This window comes from Salvelinus alpinus, chromosome 2 (genome assembly GCF_045679555.1).
Source record: "Salvelinus alpinus chromosome 2, SLU_Salpinus.1, whole genome shotgun sequence".
NCBI classification, from domain to species: Eukaryota; Metazoa; Chordata; class Actinopteri; order Salmoniformes; family Salmonidae; genus Salvelinus; species Salvelinus alpinus.
Window position 1 is genome coordinate 56,001,548 of NC_092087.1, and position 24,717 is coordinate 56,026,264.

At 41.6% G+C, this 24,717-nt stretch overlaps 1 protein-coding gene across 13 annotated transcripts in view; it reads right to left on the bottom strand.

Annotated features, from left to right (window-relative positions):
- Window positions 1-24,717, bottom strand: part of LOC139565265 (ral GTPase-activating protein subunit beta-like) — an 85,803-nt gene that overhangs the window by 15,215 nt on the left and 45,871 nt on the right. For 5 of the 13 annotated variants that reach the window (XR_011672888.1, XR_011672887.1, XM_071385454.1 and 2 more), the window contains 15 exons: window positions 23,497-23,611; window positions 23,012-23,159; window positions 22,774-22,838; window positions 22,241-22,379; window positions 20,583-20,716; window positions 19,897-20,079; window positions 19,331-19,482; window positions 16,522-16,709; window positions 16,125-16,231; window positions 15,495-15,650; window positions 14,278-14,487; window positions 11,149-11,307; window positions 6,867-7,041; window positions 5,184-5,306; window positions 3,945-4,081 (listed from right to left, as the gene is read on the bottom strand). Coding sequence is in view for 11 of the 13 variants with exons in the window: in XM_071385454.1 (XP_071241555.1) it covers window positions 3,945-4,081; window positions 5,184-5,306; window positions 6,867-7,041; window positions 11,149-11,307; window positions 14,278-14,487; window positions 15,495-15,650; window positions 16,125-16,231; window positions 16,522-16,709; window positions 19,331-19,482; window positions 19,897-20,079; window positions 20,583-20,716; window positions 22,241-22,379; window positions 22,774-22,838; window positions 23,012-23,159; window positions 23,497-23,611 (2,191 nt within the window). In the remaining 2 variants the exon portion in view is untranslated. The other 8 variants (XM_071385471.1, XM_071385512.1, XM_071385463.1 and 5 more) reach the window with 6 other exon arrangements.

Genomic DNA, 24,717 nt, shown 5'->3' on the forward strand with positions numbered 1-24,717 from the left:
GACCTCTAGCTTAATGATGAGTTTGAAGGGTACTATGGTGCTGAGCTATAGTCAACAGCACACTTACATAGGTATTCCTCTTGTCCAGATGGGATAGGGCAGTGTGCAGTGTTATGGCGATTGAATCGTCTGTGAACCTATTAGGGTTGTAAGCAAATTGAAGTGGGTCTAGGGTGATAGGTAAGGTGGAGGTGATATGATCCTTGACTAGCCTCTCAAAGCACTTCATGATGACAGAAGTGAGGGCTATGGGGCGATAGTAATTTAGTTAAATTACCTTTGCCTTCTTGGGTACAAGAACAATGGTGGCCATCTTGAAGCATGTGGGGACAGCAGACTGGGATAGGGAGAGATTGAATATGTCCGTAAACACACCAGCCAGCTGGTCTGCGCTTGCTCTGAGGACGCGGCTAGGGATGCCGTCTGGGCCGACAGCCTTGCGAGGGTTAACACGTTTAAATCTCTTACATTGGCCACGGAGAAGGAGAGCCCACCGTCCTTGGTAGCGGGCCGCGTAGGTGGCACTGTATTATCCTCAAAGCGGGCAAATAAGGTGGTGTTTAGTTTGTCTGGAAGCAAGACGTCGTTGTTCGTGGCTGGTTTTCTTTTTGTTGTCCGTGATTGTCTGTAGACCCTGCCACATACATCTCGTGTCTGAGCTGTTGAATTGCAACTCCACCTTGTCCCTGTACTGGCATTTCGCTTGTTTGATTGCCTTGCGGAGGGAATAACTACACTGCTTGTATTCGGCCATAATCCCAGTTACCTTTCCATGGTTAAATGCGGTGGTTCGCGCTTTTACTTTTGTGCGAATGCCGCCATCTATCCACGGTTTCTGGTTAGGGTAGGTTTTAATAGTCACAGTGGGTACATCTCCTATGCACTTCCTTATAAACTCACTCACCGAATCAGCGGTACATTTCGATATTATTCTCCGAGTCTACCCAGAACATGTCCCAGTCCGCGTGATCAAAACAATCTTGAAGCGTGGATTCCGATTGGTCAGACCAGCGGTGAATAGTTCTTAACACGGGTACATCCTGTTTGAGTTTCTGCCTATAGGAGGGGAGAAGAAAAATGGAGTTGTGGTAAGATTTGCCAAAAGGAGGGCGGGGGAGGGCCTTGTATGCATCGCGGAAGTTCGAGTAGCAGTGATCCAGAGTTTTGCCAGCAAGAGTACTACAGTCAATATGCTGATAGAATTTAGGTAGCCTTGTTCTCAAATTCTCTTTGTTAAAATCCCCAGCTACAATAAATGCAGCCTCAGGATATATGGTTTCCAGTTTGCATAAAGTCCAGTGAAGTTCCTTGAGGGCCGTCGTGGTATTGGTTGAGGGGGGATATACACGGCTGTGACAATAACCGAGGAGAATTCTCTTGGGAGATAATACGGTCGGCATTTGATTGAGGATTCTAGGTCAGGTGAACAAAAGGACTTGAGTTCCTTTTATGTTGTTACAATTACACTATGAGACGTTAATCATGAAACATACACCACCGCCCTTCTTCCTGGAGAGATGTTTATTCCTGTCGATGCGACGTACAAAGAATTCAGGTGGCTGTATCGACTCCGACAGCATATCCCGAGAGAGCCATGTTTCCATGAAACAGAGCATGTTACAATCCCTGATGTCTCTCTGGAAAGTCACCCTTGACCTAATTTTGTCTACCTTGTTATCTAGAGACTGGACATTAGCGAGTAATATACTCGGAAGAGGTGGGTGGTGTGTGCACCAGAAGACCACTCCGCCTACCTCTTCTCTGGCAGCGTTGTTTTGGGTCAGCCTCTGGAATCAGCTCAGATGTCCTGGGTAGTTCGGACAAAGGATCCACTTCGAGAAAGTCGTATTCCTGGTCGTAGTGCTGGTAAGTTGACAATGCTCCGATATCTAATAGTTCTTCCCGGCTGTATGTAATAACGCAACATTTTCTGGGCTAACAATGTAAGAAATAAAACATAAAAAAACAAATACTGCAAAGTTTCCTAAGGACTAGAAGCACGGCAGCCCTCTGTTGGCGCCATGCCAACCGGACCCTGCTACTGTAGCTCCTATCCCTTGTTAACTTTAAAGATTCGAGCACTGGCTATCACCATTCATTAACCCCATCTAAAAAGCTGTCAGTCGGAAAAGGCACAACATCCCTATTCAGAAGGTGAGAATGAAACGGTTAGGGTTGTTTTGGCCCTCCAGGACCAGAATCAAATAACACTGGGGTAGGGTTCAGGTGGGCTTTGGCCATTGACCAGGTGGGTCTGACTGAGGAAAATAATACTTGTATACTTAACGGGCACCTCATCACTTTTTAACCTACATATATTTTCACATACAGTGCATTCGGAAAGTATTCAGACACTTTCCTTTTTTCCACATTTTGTTAAGTTACAGCCTTATTCTATAATGTATTACATTGTTTTCCCCCCTTATCAATCTACACACAATACCCCATAATGCCAAAGCAAAAACAGTTTTTTAGAATTGTATGCAAATACATAGAAAATTGGAAATAACACATTTACATAAGTATTCAGACCCTTTACTCAGTACTTTGTTGAAGCACCTTTGGCAGCGATTACAGCCTCGGGTCTTCTTGGGTATGACGCTACAAGCTTGGCACACCTGTATTTGGGGAGTTTTTCCCATTCTTCTCTGCAGATTCTCTCAAGCTCTGTCAGGTTGGATGGGGAGCGTCGCTGCACAGCTATTTGCAGGTCTCTCCAGAGATGTTTGATAGGGTTCAAGTCCGGGCTCTGGCTGGGCCACTCAAGGACATTCAGAGACTTGTTCTGAAGCCACTCCTGCGTTGTCTTGGCTGTGTGCTTAGGGTCGTTGTCCTGTTGGAAGGTGAACCTTCGCCCCAGTCTGAGGTCCTGAGCACTCTGGAGATGGTTTTCATCAAGGATCTCTCTGTACTTTGCTCCGTTCATCCTTCCCTCGATCCTGACTAGTCTCCCAGTCCTTGTCGCTGAAAACCATCCCCACAGCATGACGCTGCCACCACCATGCTTCACTGTAGAGATTGTGCCAGGTTTCCTCCAGACGTGACGCTTGGCATTCAGGCCAAAGAGTTCAATCTTGGTTTCATCAAACCAGATAATCTTGTTTCTCATGGTCTGAGTCCTTTAGGTGCCTTTTGGCAAACTCCAAGAGGGCTGTCATGTGCCTTTGACTGAGGAGTGGCTTCCGCCTGGCCACTCTACCATAAAAACCTGATTGGTGGAGTGCTGCAGAGATGGTTGTCCTTCTGAAAGATTGTCCCATCTCCACAGAGGAACTCTGGAGCTCTTTCAGAGTGACCATAGGGTTCTTGGTCACCACCCTGACCAAGGCCCTTCTCTAGGAAGAGTCTTAGTGGTTTTAAACTTCTTCCATTTAAGAATGGAGGCCACTGTGTTCTTGGGGACCTTAATGCTGTAGAAAATGTTTGGTACCCTTCCCCAGATCTGTGCCTCAACACAATCCTGTCTCGGAGCTCTATGGACAATTCCTTTGAACTCATGGCTTGGTTTTTGCTCTGACATGCATAATCAACTGTGGGACTTATATAGACAGGTGTTTGCCTTTCCAAATCATGTCCAACCAATTGAATTTACCACAGGTGGACGCCAATCAAGTTGTAGAAACATCTCAAGGATGATCAATGGAAACAAGATTCACCCCAATTTCGAGTCTCATAGCAAAGGGCCTGAATACTTATGTAAATAAGTAAAAACAACTGTTTTTGCTTTTTAATTATGTGGTATTGTGTGTAGATTGATGAGGGGGGAAAAATGCATTTATTCCATTTAAGAATAAGGCTAACGTAACAAAATGTGTAAAAAGTCAAGGGGTCTGAATACTTTCCAAACACACTTCATGTAGACACTGGTATGGTTGGAGATAATGATAATAATGTAAAAAAAAAAAAATTAAGTGTCCTTTATAATGGTTTGTAGTGCATCTTACCCTCTGTGCGGGGGCCACGTTGTCAGAGTGGTTGGGGAAGAGCTCCAGTGTGAGGTTGGACTGTTTCAGCAGGTTGGGTAGCAGTTCCATCTGAGAGTCAGAATCCACTGTGGGGAAACTGTTCTCCGACGACTCAGCTATAGGAACAACAAAGACAAGTGAGAACACAGTCTGCACCCTATTCCCTAGATAGTGCACTACTTTTAACCAGGGTTTTGGTCAAAAGTAGTGCACTATATAGGGAATAGGGTGACATTTGAGACACACACAGATGAACCCACGCAACTTCATCAGTCACGGCATAATGTGTTTTACACATTAGTGTTTTACAACAGAAAAAAAAAAAGATGAGTCCATTTTCTTCTGTTTAGTGCCTAATGAATACACCCCTGCTCAATGACTTTCTAATACAATTACAAAGCTCTAAAAGAACATTTGTTGATCAAATTAGAGGAAATTTTAACTTATGTAAAATTCTCCCCACAAAAAGAAAACTCAATATATGGGGGATTAAACAGTCAGCCCTGTGCAGACTCTGCAATGAAGAAACAGAATCAATAGATCATCTCTTTTGGTACTGTCCTTTGGTAGCTCGCTTTTGGAGTCAGGTCCAGAGTGGTTGTTGAGTCATAATGTCTGTGTTCAGATGGACCTACAAACAGTACTGTTAGGAGATCTGCAAAACCACAATCAATCAATGTGAAATATGATTATATTCTTAGGTAAAGTATTTATTTTTAGGGCAAACTCAATAGAAATAGTACAAATGGAGAGGTTCAAGACCCTCGTAAGACACCACAGTAAAATAGAAGGTTGTATTGCAAAAGGAAATAGTGAAATGGCAACCCTGGGAAAGAAAGGTTAGTCTGTGGACATCTGAGGGATGGAATTAAGATTAGAGGGATTGGTTGATTTGACAATGCACTTGGGAGTCCAGTAGAAATAGAAGGCTACATGGGTATATATATTGAATTTGAATGTTTTCTACCAGGTCCTCCAACCAGGGGATGGGGTGGTAGGGGTAAAAAAGAAAAAGAAAAGGGGATAAGAAATGATGCAAGTAATGTTATTTTATAGACTAATCTGTCTGCTAGTTTCATAGCTGATCTCTCCCCCCCAAACAACAAAATCCAGATGAGGAGTGGAGGAGAGAAAATAAGATGTGCTGATGGGAGAGATGGATGAGGAGTACAGGAGAGAAAGTAATAGAGGAAGATGGGAGAAAGGGATGAGGCCCACCGGAGGAGTCTGTGAGCGAGGGAACGACAAAGGCGATCTCGGTCAGGGCGTCGGCGTAGTACAGCACCCGCTTCTCTCCATTGAACACGCCCCCGCCCGTGTCTCCCAGGGTGATAGTATCATCTGTGGGGACAGAAAGGAACTTCCTTACTACTAGGTTTGGGCATTTTAAATATTTTCACTATTCAAATAATATCATTACATTTTTATCCCGACAGTCGAAATACACACGTGCGAAAAATAAATATTGTTTGCTGTGCGACTCGGCAGAGAGAGTGCTGCTCTGCTTGAGGGCGCCATACTTGTGCTAGTTAGACAAACTTGTTGTGGCCATATCTATCATAACATCTGGTTGTGCCTGTCTTGACTGCATCAAGAAGCCAGCTACGCTAGCCAGCTAAGTTAGTGAACTAGCTAGCAAGGCTAATTGAAGCCATTTAGCTGCGCTTCTCGTCCTTTTCTACAACAACACCATTAACTTTAAACACTACCTATTGGTTGCTCATTGAAGTCTACGCATTCTCGTTCAAATAATTGTGTAATTGTTATTCCATTTTGTATTGATTAGAAATATCCCACTTCATCTGCTAGGCTACATATGGAGTCTCTGACTGTTAAGCCTTGTTCACACTGCAGGCCTTAATGTTCAAATCGGTTTCGTTTCTCAAATCTGTTTTGGACTACTGAATGTCCAAACAGCAAGTTACAAGTGACCAAATCGGATATGTGTGTTGAGACCTCAGTCATTTGCTGACAATGCTACATTAGTTGTCATAGTAAGGATGGGTGTGTGTGTGCAGTGTTGTAGGCAGATTGGTGGTGGTGCTTGTGCTTCCCATCACTCAGAAGTTATTTAGCAAGCTAAGGTGACAGCAATGCCTGTGATGGACATTTTCCAGATGCTTTGAATGTTCAAAATCATAGGGTAAGAACAATTTTAAAGCCTCAAACAAATTCACTTTTAAGAAGGCACGCCTGTTAATTGAAATGCATTCCAGGTGACTACCTCATGAAGTTGGTTGAGAGAATGTCAAGAGTGTGCAAAGCTGTCAAGGCAAAAGGTGTCTACTTTGAAGAATTCAAATATAAAATATATTTTGATTTGTTTTACACTTTTGGTTACTACATGATTCTATATGTGTTATTTCATAGTTTTGTTGTCTTCACTATTATTATACAATGTGGAAAAAAGTACAAATAAAGAAAAACCCTGGAATGAGTAGGTGTGTCCAGACTTTGACTGGTACTGTATGAGGAGCCTGGAGGTGGAACCTAAAAATGCATTTATGCTCTAGGGCAGAAAATGTGTCAAATAGGGTCGGCATTACTGTCTTACTTCAATTAGAAACAAAATCCCTAGCTTGCAAGCGACTGTTTACTGGAAGCTGTGCAGCGCCATTTTGAGTAATGGAAGCTTGGCCCACGTAGGTCAGCCCCTATCAATTCGAGTTCCAGCCAATGAGCTTCAGTCCCTTGCCATTTGAGGAAGAGCTAGCATGATGCACATTGACGAGTTTGATTTGGATTCGTTTAAAACTTTTTCAGTTACTACGTTATTTCATAGTTTTGATGTCTCACTATTAAAAAAAAAAAATGTAGAAGAAAGTTAAAATAAAGAAAACCCCTAACTTTTGACTGGTACTGTATATTCTCAGGTTGGCATTATAATGCTCCCTCCCTCACCTGGTGGGATGCTGTCTCCGTTATTGTTGTTGTTGTGGTTGTTGATGGACCAGCTAGTGTAGACGCTGCCCGTCCAGCCCGGGTGTTGCCCCACCTCCACGGGCCAGCCCAGCGACATCAGGAACTCCAGGAAGTGATGCTGCACGTTGGCGCTCGACTCCACATTTCTCAGGATCTGGCATAGGACCATAGAGTTAGAGGCCTCATCATCGATATAACCCGTTTTTGCATGGACATGGCCATTGAGAGCGTCAACAGGGTGGGGATTTCTATGGGTTGGGAGTGATCAGCCAATGATCAGAGCATTGTCTTATACAAATTGGGTGCTATGGTTTGTAAATGTGACCCGTTTCAGGAAACTAGAAGTATGTCGCAAGTCACGACTTCACAGGAGAGCCATTTTAATGTTTTTGTATTTATTTAGAAAAATTTGTTTTTTGGGGGCAGAAATGCCTTCTTGAACATGTAAACTTTCATGTCCCTTAATAACAAACTTGTATGCCATCTGTAAATACGAATTCAATTGTTAAATTACGAGCCTTGTTGGTAAACCACAGAAAAAGCCAGTAACCTTCCCACTAGCCATGATTGGCTGAGATAATGAGTGGGCTGGACATGCCGAGAGAGGATTCTCTTTGAGCTCAGTCTGTGTTGGTAATCCTGTTGAACGCGGCTTAAAAATAAAATAAAAGTAATGTAGCTGCATAAGTGTTGCTCTCCACTTTCTGGAGGATCGAGTTTTAAATTAGTGTAATTAGAGTATGACAGCTAAAGAGATGGCAAAAACACCTGTTTCCTGATTAGGTCTTCAAACTAAGGGCATTTGTGGCATGGATTCGTGACAGGGACAGTGACAGTCCATCATGCATGATGATCTATAGGGTAAGATTGTCTAGCTAGCTACATTTTCAGATATTACACGTTTCTAATTTTGACAAAGTGTTTTTTGTTTTTTTATATGTGTATGACATTATTCATTGTTGTTTAACTAGCTAACATTAGCTTGCTGGCTCGTGATGTGTGATATTACATGTTGTTTACCTAGCTAGGTTCATTGTTTACCTAGCTAGCTAGCTACATATCTTGAGCTAACGTGTAGTTACTGTTAGGTAGCGTTAGCTTGTTGGCTCACCAGCTAACGTTAGGTGGCTGGCTCGTTAGCTAACGTGATGTGTGTGATCTTACATGTTTCTTACCCAGCTAGGTTCATTGTTTAATATCTTAAGCTAAAGTGTACAACACCCGTTGAATATAGCCGGTGTCAGTAAAGTTGGCAAAAAAGCATAATGAAATTGTTGCCAACAGAGCTGGTTAGGCTGTTTTCATGTTATCCAGTGGTAAACAAATCATCGGCCAGAGAGTCAAGTGTGCGCTCTGAGAACGAAACGAGATGGGTGGGGCTAAAGCTTAAGAGGGTGTGAACGATGCTGAATGGGTGTAGACAAAGAAGAGCTCTCTCACCGAAACACTAAAATACAATTTTCTAGTTTACAAGTCTATCAACTTTCAAAGCAGAATTACTTCCCATTGTTCCTAAAATGCAGTGTATGATATAGCATTTTGTAGCTCGGAGTCTCTACATTAATCCAATGTAAAAACAGAAATTCTAATTTTGCTACATAAGACCGAATCCAGGTTGTGAGTCACAAATGGCTTGAAACTATATCACCGCCATCTAGTGGAAAAAATGAATGAATGAAAAGATTTTTGTTCAGGAATCCAGCACTGCAGATGGTGGTGAAATCACCAATATTAGCTTTACTACTTTTTTCAAACAAAAAAGAATAAGAAAATGTACTACTTTAAAATGGAGATAAGACTCAATGGCGTGACCTTGCTCTCACAGAAGCCATAATGGGACAGGTACAAAGATCAGTCCTCTAACTAACTCTATGCATGGGACAAAGGGACAGACAGTCCATTAACAGAGGAGACGTGAACATGAAATATTTCATTTTCTGTAAATGGATTTAGACTGTAAAAGTTTTTGGTCAAAATTTCAGTTGTATTTTGCTGGTTTTATTAATAGGTTTGAAATGAGAGGGAGTCTGCAGATCTACCAATAGACCAGACTCTGGCACCTAATGTTTTTCCCCCAACCATTTTAGAATAGTTTAGCGTAACTGTCTAGAAGGAATTTCAGAGAAAGTAAACTAACTTCTTTCAAGCATTGATATTATAATCAAGACTTTTGCAACGGTCCATAACTCCTGAGCCATGCTCATTAGGGCACATCGTAGCAAAAAGTTAAAAAGTTTCAGCAATGGAAAACCAGTTTGACCTTTTTCTTCTGTTCGTTCCTAATCAAATAAAATGTTATTGGTCACATACACATGGTTAGCAGATGGTAATGCGAGTGTAGCGAAATGCTTGTGCTTCTAGTTCCGACCATGCAGTAATATCTAACAAGTAATGTAACAATTTAACAACAACTACCTTATACACACAAGTGTAAAGGAATGAATAAGAATATGTACATATAAATATATGGATGAGCGTTGGCCGAACGCCATAGGCAAGATGCAGTAGATGGTATAGAGCAGAGTATATACAGTTGAAGTCGGAAGTTTACATACACTTAGGTTGGAGTCATTAAAACTCGTTTTTCAACCACTCCACAAATTTCTTGTTAACAAACTATAGTTTTGGCAAGTTGGTTAGGACATGTACATTGTGCATGACACAAGTAATTTTCCCAACAATTGTTGACAGACAGATTACTTCACTTATAATTCACTGTATCACAATTCCAGTGGGTCAGAAGTTTACATACACGAAGTTGACTGTGCCTTACAGCTTGGAAAATTCCAGAAAAGTATGTCATGGCTTTAGAAGCTTCTGATAGGCTAATTGACATAATTTGAGTCAATTGGAGGTGTACCTGTGGATGTATTTCAAGGCCTACCTTCAAACGCAGTGCCTCTTTGCTTGACATCATGGGAAAATCAAAAAAAATCAGCCAAGACCTCAGAAAACATTGTAGACCTCCACAAGTCTGGTTCATCTTTGGGAGCAATTTCCAAATGCCAGAAGGTACCACGTTCATCTGTACAAACAATAGTATACAAGTATAAACACCATGGGACCACGCAGCCTTCATACCGCTCAGGAAGGAGACGCGTTCTGTCTCCTAGAGATGAACGTACTTGGTGCGAAAAGTGCAAATCAATCCCAGAACAACAGCAAAGGACCTTGTGAAGATGCTGGAGGAAACGGGTACAAAAGTATCTATATCCACAGTAAAACGAGTCCTATATCAACATAACCTGAAAGGCCGCTCAGCATGGAAGAAGCCACTGCTCCAAAACCGGCATAAAAAATCCAGACTACGGTTTGCAACTGCACATGGGGACAAAGATTGTACTTTTTGGAGAAATGTCCTCTGGTCTGATGAAACAAAAATAGAACTGTTTGGCCATAATGACCATCATTATGTTTGGAGGAAAAAGGGGGAGGCTTGCAAGCCATCCAAACCGTGAAGCACGGGGGTGGCAGCATCATGTTGTGGGGGTGCTTTGCTGCAGGAGGGACTGGTGCACGTCACAAAATAGATGGCATCATGAGGCAGGAAAATTATGTGGATATATTGAAGCAACATCTCAAGACATCAGTCAGGAAGTTAAAGCTTGGTCGCAAATGGGTCTTCCAAATGGACAATAACCCCAAGCGTACTTCCAAAGTTGTGGCAAAATGACTTAAGGACAACAAGGTATTGGAGTGGCCATCACAAAGCCCTGACCTCAATCCTATAGAAAATTTGTGGGAAGAACTGAAAAAGCGTGTGTGAGCAAGAAGGCCTACAAACCTGACTCAGTTACACCAGCTCTGTCAGGAGGAATGGGCCAAAATTCACCAAACTTATTGTGGGAAGCTTGTGGAAGGCTACCAAAAACGTCTGAGCCAAGTTGAACAATTTAAAGGCAATGCTTCCAAATACTAATTGAGTGTATGTAAACTTCTGACCCACTGGGAATGTGATGAAAGAAATAAAAGCTGAAAGAAATCACTCTCTCTACTGTTATTCTGACATTTCACATTCTTAAAATAAAGTAGTGATCCTAACTGACCTAATACAGGGAATTTTTACTGGGATTAAATGTCAGGAATTGTGAAAAACTGAGTTTAAATGGATTTGGCTAAGGTGAATGTAAACTTCCGACTTCAACTGTACATATGAGATGAGTAATGTAGGGTATGAAAATATTATATAAAGTGGCATTGTTTAAAGTGACTAGTCCTACTGAACACAACCCTGTTGACGCCCTCCCCTTAAACTTCTCACCTCCTGGCTGCTCTTCTGGCCGGCCTTCATGTAGAAGAGGAAGACTGTGTCACAGGGCCGGCAGGGCAGCAGGTCCAGGTAGCTCATGTCGTCAAAGAAGCCCGGCAACCCAGAGTCCAGTGCAATCAGGTGGGGAGGTAGTCGACTGTTGCCGGGCTCCTGGAAGGCAGGAAACATCAATGTAATTGGCTGGTTCATCAGCTAATACAACCTTAAAATGACTTTACGTATGAATTGGCCGGTTTAGCTGCTGTATTTGGTTAACTATAATTTGCTACTTGGTGATAACACCTAGGATCAAAATAAGCTAAATTAAGCGAAGCCATTTCAGACGGGAAACTCAAGTATTTGTGATAGCATCAGCTGAGATTGCACCAATCAGATTCACCTTAATATGGCGTTCTATTTAAGTTGACCAGCTCTGCACCCACATCCTCTGCTGTTGCCTTGCTGCTGCGCTAAGCTATGCAATAGGCTTTTTTTGGCTGCTTAAAATTGCTGCTGCTGTAACATTGCTGCCACCAGATATGTGTACTGTTTTTGGCTAGCCCTCCACCACCCCAGCTTCCACCTGTTTGGTTCTTCTTTTTTTCCCCCCATCAGGGGGATTGGTATCTTGCCTGTAGTTGATAATGGTAATAATTGACACATTGCTCTAGCAGCAGGCTCCCCTGAAGGAACAGAGCCAAAAACAGTTTGTCTTAAATTATGTTTTAACTGAATAAATAGTCATTGATTGATTGCATACTTTCTAGTTGATATAAACTGAACAAAAATATAAACCCAACATGTAAAGGGTTGATCCCATGTTTCATGTTTCATGAAATAAAAGATCCCAGAAATGTTCATACGCACAAAAAGCTTATTGCTCTCAAATTTTGCGCATAAATATATTTACATCCCTGTTAGTGACCATTTCTCCTTTTCCAAGATAAACCATCCATCTGACAGGTGTAGTATATCAAGAAGCTGATTAAACAGCAGGATCATTACACACGTGCACCTTGTGCTGGGGACAATAAAAGGCCACTAAAATTTGCAGTTTTGTCACACAACACAATGCCACAGATGTAATTTTTTGGGGAGAGTGCAATTGGTATGCTGACTGCAGGAATGTCCACCAGAACTGTTGCCAGGGAATGTAATGTTATTTTAAGCTGCCTCCAACGTTGTTTTCGAGAACTTGGTAGTACGTCCTACCGACCTCACAATTGCAGACCTCGTGTAACCACGCCAGCCCAGGATCTCCACATCCAGCTTCTTTACCTGCGGGATCATCGGAGACCAGCCGCCCGGACAGCTGATGAAACTGAGGAGTATTTCTGTCTTGTAATAAAGCCTTTTTGTGGGGAAAAACTCATTCTGATTGGCTGGGCCTGGCTCCCCAGTGGGTGGGTCTGGTCTATGCCCTCCCACGCCCACCCATGGCTGCACCCCTGTTCAGTCATGTGAAATCCATATATTAGGGCCTAATGAATGCATTTCAATTGACTGATTTCGTTAAATGAACTGTAACTCAGTAAAATGGTTGAAATTGTTGCGTGTATATTTTTGTTCAGTATAGTTTGAAACAATTCGCAGCGATTCGGTTTGATTAGAGGAACAATAATAGATGTGATTCGGTTCAATACACCATTTTTTTTTTTGCATAAAAACATTGTCCATTTTTAAATGATTTATCTGCTGTCAATGGGAGCTCAGGAGCTGGGCCTCTCTGAGCTGGATCTGTCTGAGATTACTTCTCTAAGCTGAGTGGCCCTCAGTGTGTGTGTGTGTGTGTGTGTGTGTGTGTGTGTGTGTGTGTGTGTGTGTGTGTGTGTGTGTGTGTGTGTGTGTGTGTGTGTGTCTCAATGGTATGTGTAGGCACCTAAGCAGCCTTAGAGCAGGCTGAGCACGTACCACCCCACTATCCCCCCAGTTTTTATGTGAAATCACTGTAATTTACTGATTCACTTGTCATTTTGCAGATATTTGTTTTTGAGCTAGTACTATGTCAATATTTATCTTTAGAAATTAGATTGACATTTAGCCAATTAATAAAATGCAACTGGATTTTACCCCCATCTCAAAAGCTAGACTTTTGGGAATTTTGTCATAGCTCGCAAAAATGATTGTCCTTCATGAAATTACCTGTTCATGTAAAAATGACCAGACTGTTTAAAGCAGAACTACGAAAACTATGTCTTATGGTGAACCTGAACAATGTTAATAAAATTTGAATGATTGGTGTTTTCAATCAGCAGTTAAATGTAAAAAAAAATAAGAAGTTTAATAGTCTAAAGATCTGAAGGAGAGGACGCATCAATTCAGTCAAAAAACAGATAAGAGGTATTTTCGGAATCAAATATGCATAAAAAAAAAAACATTAGGAACCTTTTGAAGTGGTTTTCTGATTGATGCATGCTTCATTTGGATCGGTTTGGGCTCCCGCCGACCGATGCACTTGTATCTTAAACATTTGAACCACGGATGATGCGTATCGGTGAATTGTTACATCCTAGTTCCACTACACATGTACATCCTTTTAAATCCCTTAGAGCCACTGAACACGCCGATTGGCATGTGTGTTTTTCTGTTGCTCATTAGGAAAACGAGATTTCAGCTTTGGAGGTGTGTTTCCTAAACGATTCAGTCTTTGGTTAATGTTTGTCCCCAATGAGACACTGTAGATGTGGAAGCCTATTTCAATAACTGAAAATCCCCAGAATGAATTTAAGATAACTCAAGAAATCTGTAATTAATTTAGATGTTTTTACCGAGGATGTTTCAGTTGCGCAATTTTTCATCTAACTAAGGTGTTTGGTGCAGTATTGCGCGACGTGTTGTCTTATGTAAACAGTTGGCGCTCCTGAGCAGGTCTGTCACACTGTCTATGCTATTGGACAGAGAGCAATCACCGCAACTGTTCACCCCATGTTAGTGGGCAAATGGACATCGTCAAATTAAAACCCAACCTTCGTTTACCTGTTGTGGAGCATGGATTTTCCAAAATCAGTTTTAGATGACTGACTTTTAGACCAGAATGATCATCTTTACACTTTGTAGTCAATTTTGCCACTAGAATAACCGTTTGACTCATATCGATGCCACATAGGCAGTTTTCAAACCTCTCATCTCTTTCCCCAGTACCTTGAGTGCCTCCAGCGACAGGAAGCCAAAGTGCGACAGGAAGAGGCGGGCCGTCTGGAACTCCTGCGAGGGAGACGGGGGCTTGCAGTCCGTCAGCACGTCTGGGAAGCTCTTGCTGCCCCAGCGCTCCTCGCTGCCGTGCTCCAGCGTCGTCTCGTACTCGATCTGCTTGGCCATCACACCTCGCAGCTTGTCGTGCTGCATCTCCAGCTGAGAGGGAGGAATGGATGATGGTATCGCCCCTTGACACTTATCCAAGGTCAGTTTGACATTTTTCACCCTCTAAAAATGGTTAAGATTAGAAGTGGCTGGTCCTAGATCTGTGCCAAAGGTCAATGGGAGAGGATCCTATGGCTGTTGCTCATTCTGATCTTCATCTTATAGTAGTAATGACAAATAGTAGTCATTACTGTAGATACCCCCCAAAAAAAGAGTGCCATTGCATTGCTGGCAAGTGTCATTGCATACATCCATCGAAATGCACCCATACACAGACAATCCCCTCCTCAAAGCACCTCACAAAACATCAAACACCCACAACCACTCACCTGACATGAACGAACCATCAACGCAGACAAACCTTCCCAAAACACCCAATAAACTCTGACAAAATCAATACAGTGCGCACCCAATCCCTACACCTTTTCGCTCCCAGTCATAGTCAAACTGGAAAATACTGAGGAGTAACCAATATCAGCTGGCTCTGATAAAGAGCAAAAGGTTTGGTGGTAGGTGTTGTTAGTGAATCATGTCACGTTTTGTGTGTGAGGACAACTCGCGTCCGGATCACTGTACACCAGTGTAGTAGCTATGTGTCATGAAGTGTTTGGCTTCTCAGTTGAGAATATATATTTCTTTTCTTCTTTCAGACAGACACTTGTTCATTGAAGTGGACAAGTTCACAGAGAATGATAAACTCAAAAGTTAGCCTACATTTTGTTTAACATTAAATGGGCTAGTTGTCCTAGTTGTGCAAAGTGGATTCAGGTGTCCCATCACTCCTATGGGGCCATAGCGGTGCTGATCTTAGATCAGTTTTTAGTAAATAATAAATAACAGGGGGACCTTGATTCTAGATAAGCACTCCTATTTTGAGTCACTTTGTAAATACAGGCAATGGCTGATGCAAACACCACCTCCACGCTACAATACAATTCTCAATAGGGCAATGGAGACATTATTATTCTAATAAGGATGGACAAACAATGCCAGCCTACCTCCTTATCTACGATATCGTGTAGGTCCGGAATGCTCAGGTCTGCTTTCACAAATGGAATTTTGTCCACTTCTTCCGGGAAGGGTCTGTGTTTGACGTTTAACCGGATCCCCACATCATTTTTGGGAGTGGGCCGACTCTCTGGGATAAACACCTGCTACAGAGAGGAGCGAGAGAGACAGAGAAGGGGGGGGGGGGGGGGATACTTCTGATGAGATACAGACCCCTGAGAAAGGAACTGGGAAAACTCAGCAAGAAACACGGACTGACATGTGATCATTTAGCATTGTTAAAGGTCTACGATAAGCATCTGATGAATATCAATTCCCTGATGCAGACATTTTCCCCCAAACAGATCTGGAACCAGCAATCATAGTTAACATTGAATGAGATTAGAGATAATTTGTTCATTACGGCAATGTGAAAACCTGGTTCCTAACAATGGAGTTGCTAGTTAATAAGACATCAATGTGAACCTTGACACTAATAGAAATGTGCTGAAACATACTAACATAATTCATATAAAGGGTTAACTACAGTGTGTGTTACCTTGTGACTGGCGCGTACTAGAAATGTACGGAAACATATCAACATAACGAATCTAAAGGGTTAACTAAAGTGTGCGTGTTACCTTCTGGCTGGCACGGGCCCCCCTGGGTTGGTGGAAGAGTTGCATGGTCCAGGCGTGTCTCCCAGACATTCCCCTGATCAGCATGGTCACGGATGGACAGGGATCTGCTGACACACACACACGGCAACCAGGTCAACAGGGCTGTGTTCATTAGGCACAAAACGGAAGACATTGGACATGTCCAATGAGAAACTCCAATTTTCGTTTTATAGTGCAAAACCACTTTTAAACATTTAAAATGTTAATAAACATGAGGATGATAACGTGAGGATGATGACTGAAAACGTGGTTGATGACTGATAACGACTGTCAAAATGGTTCTGGGATAACATGTGAAGGATTGCCAATAATATGTCAACAAATATCTTTGAAGTGGATTTGGGATAACATAACTGACTCTGTTCGTTGCCCAGCGGCTGCTCCAGCATGGCCAGGATGACAGAGTTGTCTAGGACGAAGTAGCGGAAGTTCTTGCGGCTGGTAGAGGTCAGCCTGGAGTACTTGATCAGGGTGTCCTCGTTCAGCAGGCTGCAGGGGGAGGCGGGGCCACTGGGCGACGGGAACGCCCCCAGGACCTGCATTATGCTGACAGGGACAGAGGTGCTGTGCATTCAAAAGACAAAATATATACGAGGCAGGAATACCTGCTATAAAACATTTCCAAAGCAGAATTGTAGGAGTATGAATACAAATAGCAACCCTGAACTAAGCGGATAAGAATACAGGATTGGTCAAATACATTTTTGGGGGGAATTACCCATAAATACTGGCAGGTAAAATGGTTGAAACTAATATAAAGCTACAGTCCGCATTTGGTACTTACATTTTTTTTTACTTTTAAATTAATAATATATAGCCATAGATTCTTGAAAAAATATAACTTATAATTGCCTCATGAGCTTAGTTCAACTGTCTTACCCAAACAGTACCCAAAATATATGCTTGTTTTAATTCATTGTTTGCAAAGAGTGTAATTGTTAACAAAGACTTGATAACTTTGCATCCATAGCTAAGTCTATGAATTTGATAGTGGTTACATTCCTCCAGCCTGATCCCGAAGCGGTTTCCCAAAACAAGTAACCGAATACCAAATTGCTGCTCCTTTAAGGAGAAAAAGAGACTTTAAACGGAGTTACAGGTTTGATTTTCTCATGTCGGTAAAACACCTCATATCTTTAACCTGTGTTGTGTTACATCACACATCGTTCTTGGTAATGTGCTTTATTAGTTGAGTGACAACCTATGTCATTTGCTAGGTTATTATCTATGCGCTGTTGAAAACTGTTTTACCGAAATAAAAGTAAGCTACCGGAGACAACTCACCTGGCTATACCTGCTGAACGGGGCTTACAATATATTTCATTTGGATTGTTCAGGTTCACCATCAGCAATAGTTTGTCGTTTTTCTTCAAACAATTACTGACATACACTGAGTATACAAAACATTAATAACACCTACTCTTTCCATGACAGACTGACCAGGTGAATCCAGGTAAAAGCTATGATCCCTTACTGATGTCACTTGTTAAATCCATTTCAATCAGTGTAGATAAAGGGGAGGAGACAGGTTAAAGAAGGATTTTAAGCCTTGAGACAAGGATTGTGTATGTGTGCCATTCAGAGGGTGAATGGGCAAGACAAAATATTTAAGTGCCCTTAAAAACAGGGGTATGGTAGTAGGTGCCAGGCTCATCAGTTTGTATCAAGAACTGCAACGCTGCTGGGTTTTTCACGCTCAACAGTAAAGAAATATATTTTTGCATCACATTGCATCAATTCTTTCTCTAATCAAACCGAATTGTTTCAAAATAAAACTTATCGTACCTGAATGGGAGCCCATGTATCTAGATGCGTATCGAATTGCGAATTGTCTTGAAAGGGAAAGATGCACATCACTACTAGTAGAGCCATATAAAATCCACCACATTTTTCCCCAAATGCCATTTTCTGGTTTTCGCTCTAAAATAAATAAATAAATAAATGTTTTATAGAAAATTCGAGCAAGTTGTTTTTCTAAGTTCACAGCAAAGCTTAAACCACATTAGGAACCCACTTTTGTGGTCTGGGAGAAATAAAATAAAAATACTATCATTCTTGGGTGTAGTAACCTTTTAATTCCAGCGCGCACCAACAAGAGTTTATTAGCAGTGTTTTTGCATACATGTGAGGGTAGAGTTTGCAAAACAAATACCCACTGGATTGATATGTAACTTTCAGAATACAGAATACGGGGTTGATTTCTGTATTTTGAAAGTTACACATCTTCAACTTGATTGCTGACAAACAACATTTTGGGAATGTTTTAACAATGGACTAATGAAACAAAAACCCAAAGATAGTTTTGGGGTGGAAATTTCCTTTAACTACAAAGTAGTCTATGCTTACTTGGCAGAATGAGATCATGATTATTTGCATCAATCCAGTGGATATTTGTTTTGCAAACTACCATCACATGTATGCAAAAACACAGCTACAAAAACAGTCTCCTGCTGGTGCACACTGGAATTAAAGGTTTACACAACCCACACATTTTAATCTAAATTGAGTTTTCCTTGAATATTTAATTGTGTTTTTTGAGAAAAGTCTTCCGGTAGATGGAAAGGTTTCCATTAGCATCATCGCTAACGGCTACACAATGGTAGATCCGCACAGACAAAGAATTCTCATTGCCTCTTCAGAAAGTTGCAGGAAATACATATCACTGATGCATTCTGTTCATGTCTTATCATAAACTGTGTTACTAAGTTCAATCTCCTGCTAAGTTACTGAGTAAAAAAAATTATATGTGAATTCCATTTTAATATCTGGGTTCAGTGATTCCGTCCGCGTTCTCCATATTGCAGAATTTATAGGGCCATATACTAGCTTCACTTCTTCTCTACTTAAAAAGGACAACTTCTAAATGTTATGCAGTGAAATCAGCTAAATATATCCACATTTGCACTTTAATAACCACATTGTGGGCCTGTTATTACAAAACATAAATCATGATGGATTATTACGAATATCAAATTTGTTGAATGTGTGCTGCGTTCCATGGATAAGTTATATTCTTCAAGAATCAATGGCTTTATATCATTAAAAGTAAAAACAAAATTGGATATACCAACCACAGATTGCCCCTTTAAGAGAGAGCAAAAGGCAATGCATCTTTCCCTAAGAAACGTAACTGTATATTCCCATTACTTCTGTCAGGTGGCACTCACCATGACAGGGTGGCCTCGGCAGCATCCTTCACCCTCATGGAGGCCGGATTGTGCTCCTTGTCCCCTTTGTACCGCACTTCCTGGTCACTGGTCTTAGACTTGCTGCCCGATATTCCCAGCTCCACGATCTCCAGCACCTCTATCAAACAGTCCTGCAACAAAACACTATGTAATTGCATGGCACAAAAGTCAGGAGGTGAGTTTAGTCTTTAGAGAGCTCAGCTCATAAGGCAGCGAATAATGACTATAAAATAGTCAATCATGACATTATGTCAATGGAGGACTTGTGACCATTTGAATGATTCAAAGGGAAGATTTGACCCACACCTCAAAGGTTGATATTTGCATCCATAGTATTTAGTAGCAGCAGCATAGTCCAAGGGGTGAATCCTAAATTCCCTTTAAGTCTAATTTCCACCGTCATACATTGAAATCAATGAGAGACTAAGTGAAAAATCGACTTAAACGGAGGTTACGATTCACCACCACATGCTTAGATGGACAGAACAGTAAGACTAGCAGGCAATACTGTAGGTAGAAAGCAGGTGGTGTTGTTGTTCCCCTACCTTTTCGTTGAGCATGTCGGGGTGCTCTGTCAGCCACACACACAGGCACTGGAAGGCCGCCACGATCATAGAGTGCAGGTCTCGGGAGTGGAGGGGGGCCGGCCGGCTGCACTGATACACGATATAACTGCACACAGAGCTGACTGCACGTTTACGGTCCGCAGACTCCACACTCGCCCTCACCTGAGGAAGAGGGACACACAGCAGGGATCAGTGAACTACGACTGGTTCTTATTCACTTTTTTGCTTACTCCTTCATTTTCATTGCAGCACTTTTTCGTAGCCTTTCCATATGTCCCACCACCCTATAGGAAATGGAAATTCCTTTGGTCTCTACTGAGTTAGATAAATCAGCTTTTTTGCATCTTATTTGTGGAACAATCTTTAAAATGTTCTTAAATTTGATGTTTTGGTGCCGAGGGCAATTCAGAAAGCGGATTGAGGACCTTACTGATGAATGTCTTAATTTTTTATGACTGTTTTTCTTTCTGCTTGCAATTTGTAATTATATTGATGTGTGTATTTCCTGTAATTTATGTAATTCTGTAAAAGAGACCTTGGTTCAAATGTTGCAAACCCTAAGGAAATACGCATGTCCACCTACCTGAAAAACTAATTCTTGATCCCGTTGCAAGACGTTTTAAAATGTTGCGTGCCTTAATGAACAAGACCCCGGGGGCTCTTACCTTGGCTAGGCCGGCCAGCAGCTCCAGGGCGGCCAGGGAGATGCTCATGTCGGGCCTCCACTGGGAGTTGAGCCTCTGGGTGACCAGGTGGATGCTGCGGATCAGTAGGCCGGCGGCTGTATCTGTGTGGAGAGCTAGGGATATGACACCCCCAGATGACGACACCATACCACGCCACGCCACAAGCAGAGATGGAGAGCTGGGGTTAGTAACTACCGGACCAGGCAGAACACGTCTAATAAGCATCAGATACACAGCAATCAGCATGTCGACAGTACTGTATGAGGACAAACAGGCACACTCAAACCATTGGTAATTGAAGTAATGGCTTTTTTGTTAGGTATGAGGTTAGATATTGTGGTTGTATAAACCAGGGTTGGGGGTCAAATTCAGTTTTCAACTCATTGAAATCTAAAAATCCTCACTAGAAATGTTCAATTCGTGAATTCACACCAACACTGGTATAAAGCATGTCCAACCGTGCATGTTGCCAATAAAGTGGTAGCCAAAACTTGGGACAATTTTATCGAACATGCATCTTTACAAAAAATAAATAATAATAATAATCAACAAATAGTGTTGCATGTAAGTGTTTCACTTGACTTTCAGATACTTGGGTGTTAAAATGAAGATGGACAAACACTTAACATTCCAACAAAGTTTTTAGAAGATTCTGTTTGAAATTCACTTGTCAGAGAACACAAGAAATTGCAGTACAACTGCTGCACACAAGAGGGAGCCTGCATTTAGTGGATTTTTTTGTGGATCTTCAGGATTTTTGCCCATTATCTACTTATTTTATCATATATTTGCGGCCAGTCAGTGGGAATAACATGGGATGAATCTCAATTGTAAGTGTGCTTGATTCCTTGTGTCCTCACCACCTACTCAAAATGCATTGGAGGAGAAGATCCTAGGGACGGAACCTCAGATCTTCTGCTCCAATGTGCTTTGAGAAGGAGACAAGCAAGGATTATGTGAGGAATCAAAGAAATACTTAAACATTCAACTCCAGGTCTTGGTTCATAGTCCAGCTCCCATAAAACGACATGCATATGCGGAATACCATAACGCATGCAGTTAAAGACGTTAATGAACAAGTTACACACACTGTATAGGGAGAAGATCTAGCAAGTGACAATACACATAAGTCTCCATTCTGATAACAGTAGTATAGTATCATTCAAATGACACGGCATCACTGCAAATATGAGAATAACAATGCATTTTTGGTTCATCATGGAATCACCTTTAGTCAACGTCATATATGTCCACTATACAATTAAAGCATGGCTGACCGGAATGAAAAAGGTGAAAACAGTGTCAACATTCAGAACTAAAAAAACAATTTTGATTTTACATTGCGCACGTCTAGCTTGTTACACTAGTCAAGAAACTTTGCTAAGGCCTCATCTTCAGAGCTACTAACAAGGAAGGGCTGACGGTTGGTTGATGTTTGGCACCCCTAGGTCCAAATATAATTGGTTTCCTTTAAAGACTCTTCAGGTGCGCATGATTGAACTTCCCTGTCACAATTTTGCCAATTAAACAGGTGCGCATGATTGAACTTCCCTGTCACAATTTTGCCAATTAAACATATTAACCCAGGTCAGGATTTTGGAAAAAGGGATCATGAGTGCGTTCTCGAAGGGGCTCACCGTAGTCTCTGAGGAGGGCCTGGGCGGGCCTCTCGCTGTCGGGGGTGGTGGCCTCAGAGCTGCCCCCGCTGGCGTTGCTGATGCCACTGTTGTTCCTGCTGTGGCTTTTAGCCAGCGCATGGCTGCCATCCACACTGCCCTATTGGGATGGCATTAGAATGTTCAGCGGTCATAGTCTGCTCAGATGATTAAAAGTGATATTTTACTCAAAAAGCATTTTGTTCATAAGTCCACTATTAATATGGTCCCCTAACCATTTTTGGGGATAAACACTGGACTAATGAACAAAATAAAAAAATATATGTTTGAGTAAAATATCCTTTAAATACTGATTTATTGATGTCCTCATGCCAGGTCGCCCCCATAAGAGGTTTCTAACCTCAAGGGTCTTTCATTGTTCAATAAAGGTCACATCCTTTTTTTTTACCGATCTCTCATAGCTACATGTGTAGTTAAGTTTACTGTATTTACACATTTCTTTCCAGTTGAGTGAGCACTTCTACAGCGTGGAGTACAAAAGTATTAGTTCTTACCACCTCCGCTTGGGCACCGATGGACTCCAGGAGAGCAGAGTCTTGGACAATGTTGAGCATGGCACCTGTACAGAAGAAAAGGCCTTTAGTCATTCCATTCTAGTTATGGAATAGTTATTACAATTCATTGATTCTGTATTACTTAAGAGAAAGATGTCAAATGACAAAACAACACATTTTTCAGTGTAAACAATCAAAGTAAAAAAATTGCTGCAGATAAAATTGAGATCAACTTCACCCAGGATCATCTGCGTATTGGTGGGGTCCGTCTCCGTCTGTAGCGCTCCTATTAGGATGTTGACCAATCGCAGCTTGAAGGAGAGGAAGGTGACGGCCTTGTCGTGCAGCGAGTTGTCATCATTGCTAAACTTGCCCTCCAAGAGCACCTGGAACATACAAATAATACACAAGGCTTACTTTGCATTTAGGCGACCTCAGAACTACAGGGCATTGCAAATGATTAACTAAAATAGACGGTTTAGTCGAAAGTCAGAACAAAACATTAATGTTGCGATAAGTCCAAGTCCCGGTCCATCTATTGTATCTGCCTCAATCGAAGTTAAATATAATAGCTATATCATTTCCTAATGTTATGCTAATATTTTCCATGTATTTAGGGTTGATATGAAGCGTATTAGCGGTCTCTACACAACCGATGGTGTGATTCAAATGTCAATTTTGAAGTGTGATGTCCCTTTAAACTCTTATAATTAACAGGTTTACCTCTGACTTGACCTTGCCAAAGTGGTGTGGCAGAGGCAGCATGGACAACAGGATGTTAATGGAGGCTCTCCTCAGGTCAGTGGGGTTCACGTATGTCTTAAACTTTGACAGCTCTCTGGGGGGAGGAAACAACAAGTTAAGTTAACTCAAATGTCAAACATTCAAAAGATACAGCACTGATAATCCACTGATAAGACTCCTCAAACAATTGCTTACATTTGAGCTCATTTTAAGCATATACCGTTTTTTAATGTTAATTTCTGGGCATTTCCCTTGCGTGACACTAAGAGACAAACATACAAAAGGCGGCATACTTCACCCTAAGGGCTAAACAAGTCCATTCTGGTCAAAACCGCATTCCTTATGCATGCAGATGTCCTTAACACAGGAATAGAAAGACCATTTGACTTGAACTGTCTTTCATACATCATAAGACTAATTAGACAAGGTACATTTCTGTGTGCTTGCGTCAGCTGTACAAGCAGTAGTGCTGTCACGATACCAGAATTTTGCTTCAATACTGATACCAGGTTAAGTATCATGATCCTCGATACCAAAATTACACCACGGCAAAAAATAATGCTTATTAGCCAAAGGTTGGCATGCCTTCTCTCTACATACATTTTTGCGTCAAATTACAAAGAATATCGTTGCCATTTAATAAGATATTTTAAAGGGAAATTGTCAACTTCATATTCATCATCTCCAGCACCACCCTAACATCAACATATGTGAAAATAGAACATTTATGTTTTGTAGTAAAGATTGTGGATAAGTGTTTCCAATGACATCAACCAATTAGTAGGCCATGCCTACTCAAAACTGGTTAAAATCACACGACGCACACCAACGATGTCAACGGAAACATCTTGCTCTATCTGTCAAAATAGGGCTCCAGAATTATCTGAATCATTTGTTCAATAGAGATGAACTTGCTTATATCTTTATGGGCACCAATATCATAGGCTCATTTATTTTGGGGCCAATTCACCGCATGAGTAAGTGGAAACTCAAAACACATTAACTAGATCGCTAACGCTAAACATAATACCCACTGCTGGTAGCCATGTATTAATCGAACAGAATATTAAAAGGTCTTAAAACTTTGCAATTGTAGCCCACTACCCAATGAGTCCTATGCAATCGCAAAGGCTGTTGCGAATTTCGCGCACTGCGTATTTCAAAGCCATATCAAATATCTTGGTTGTAAAATAGTTGCTA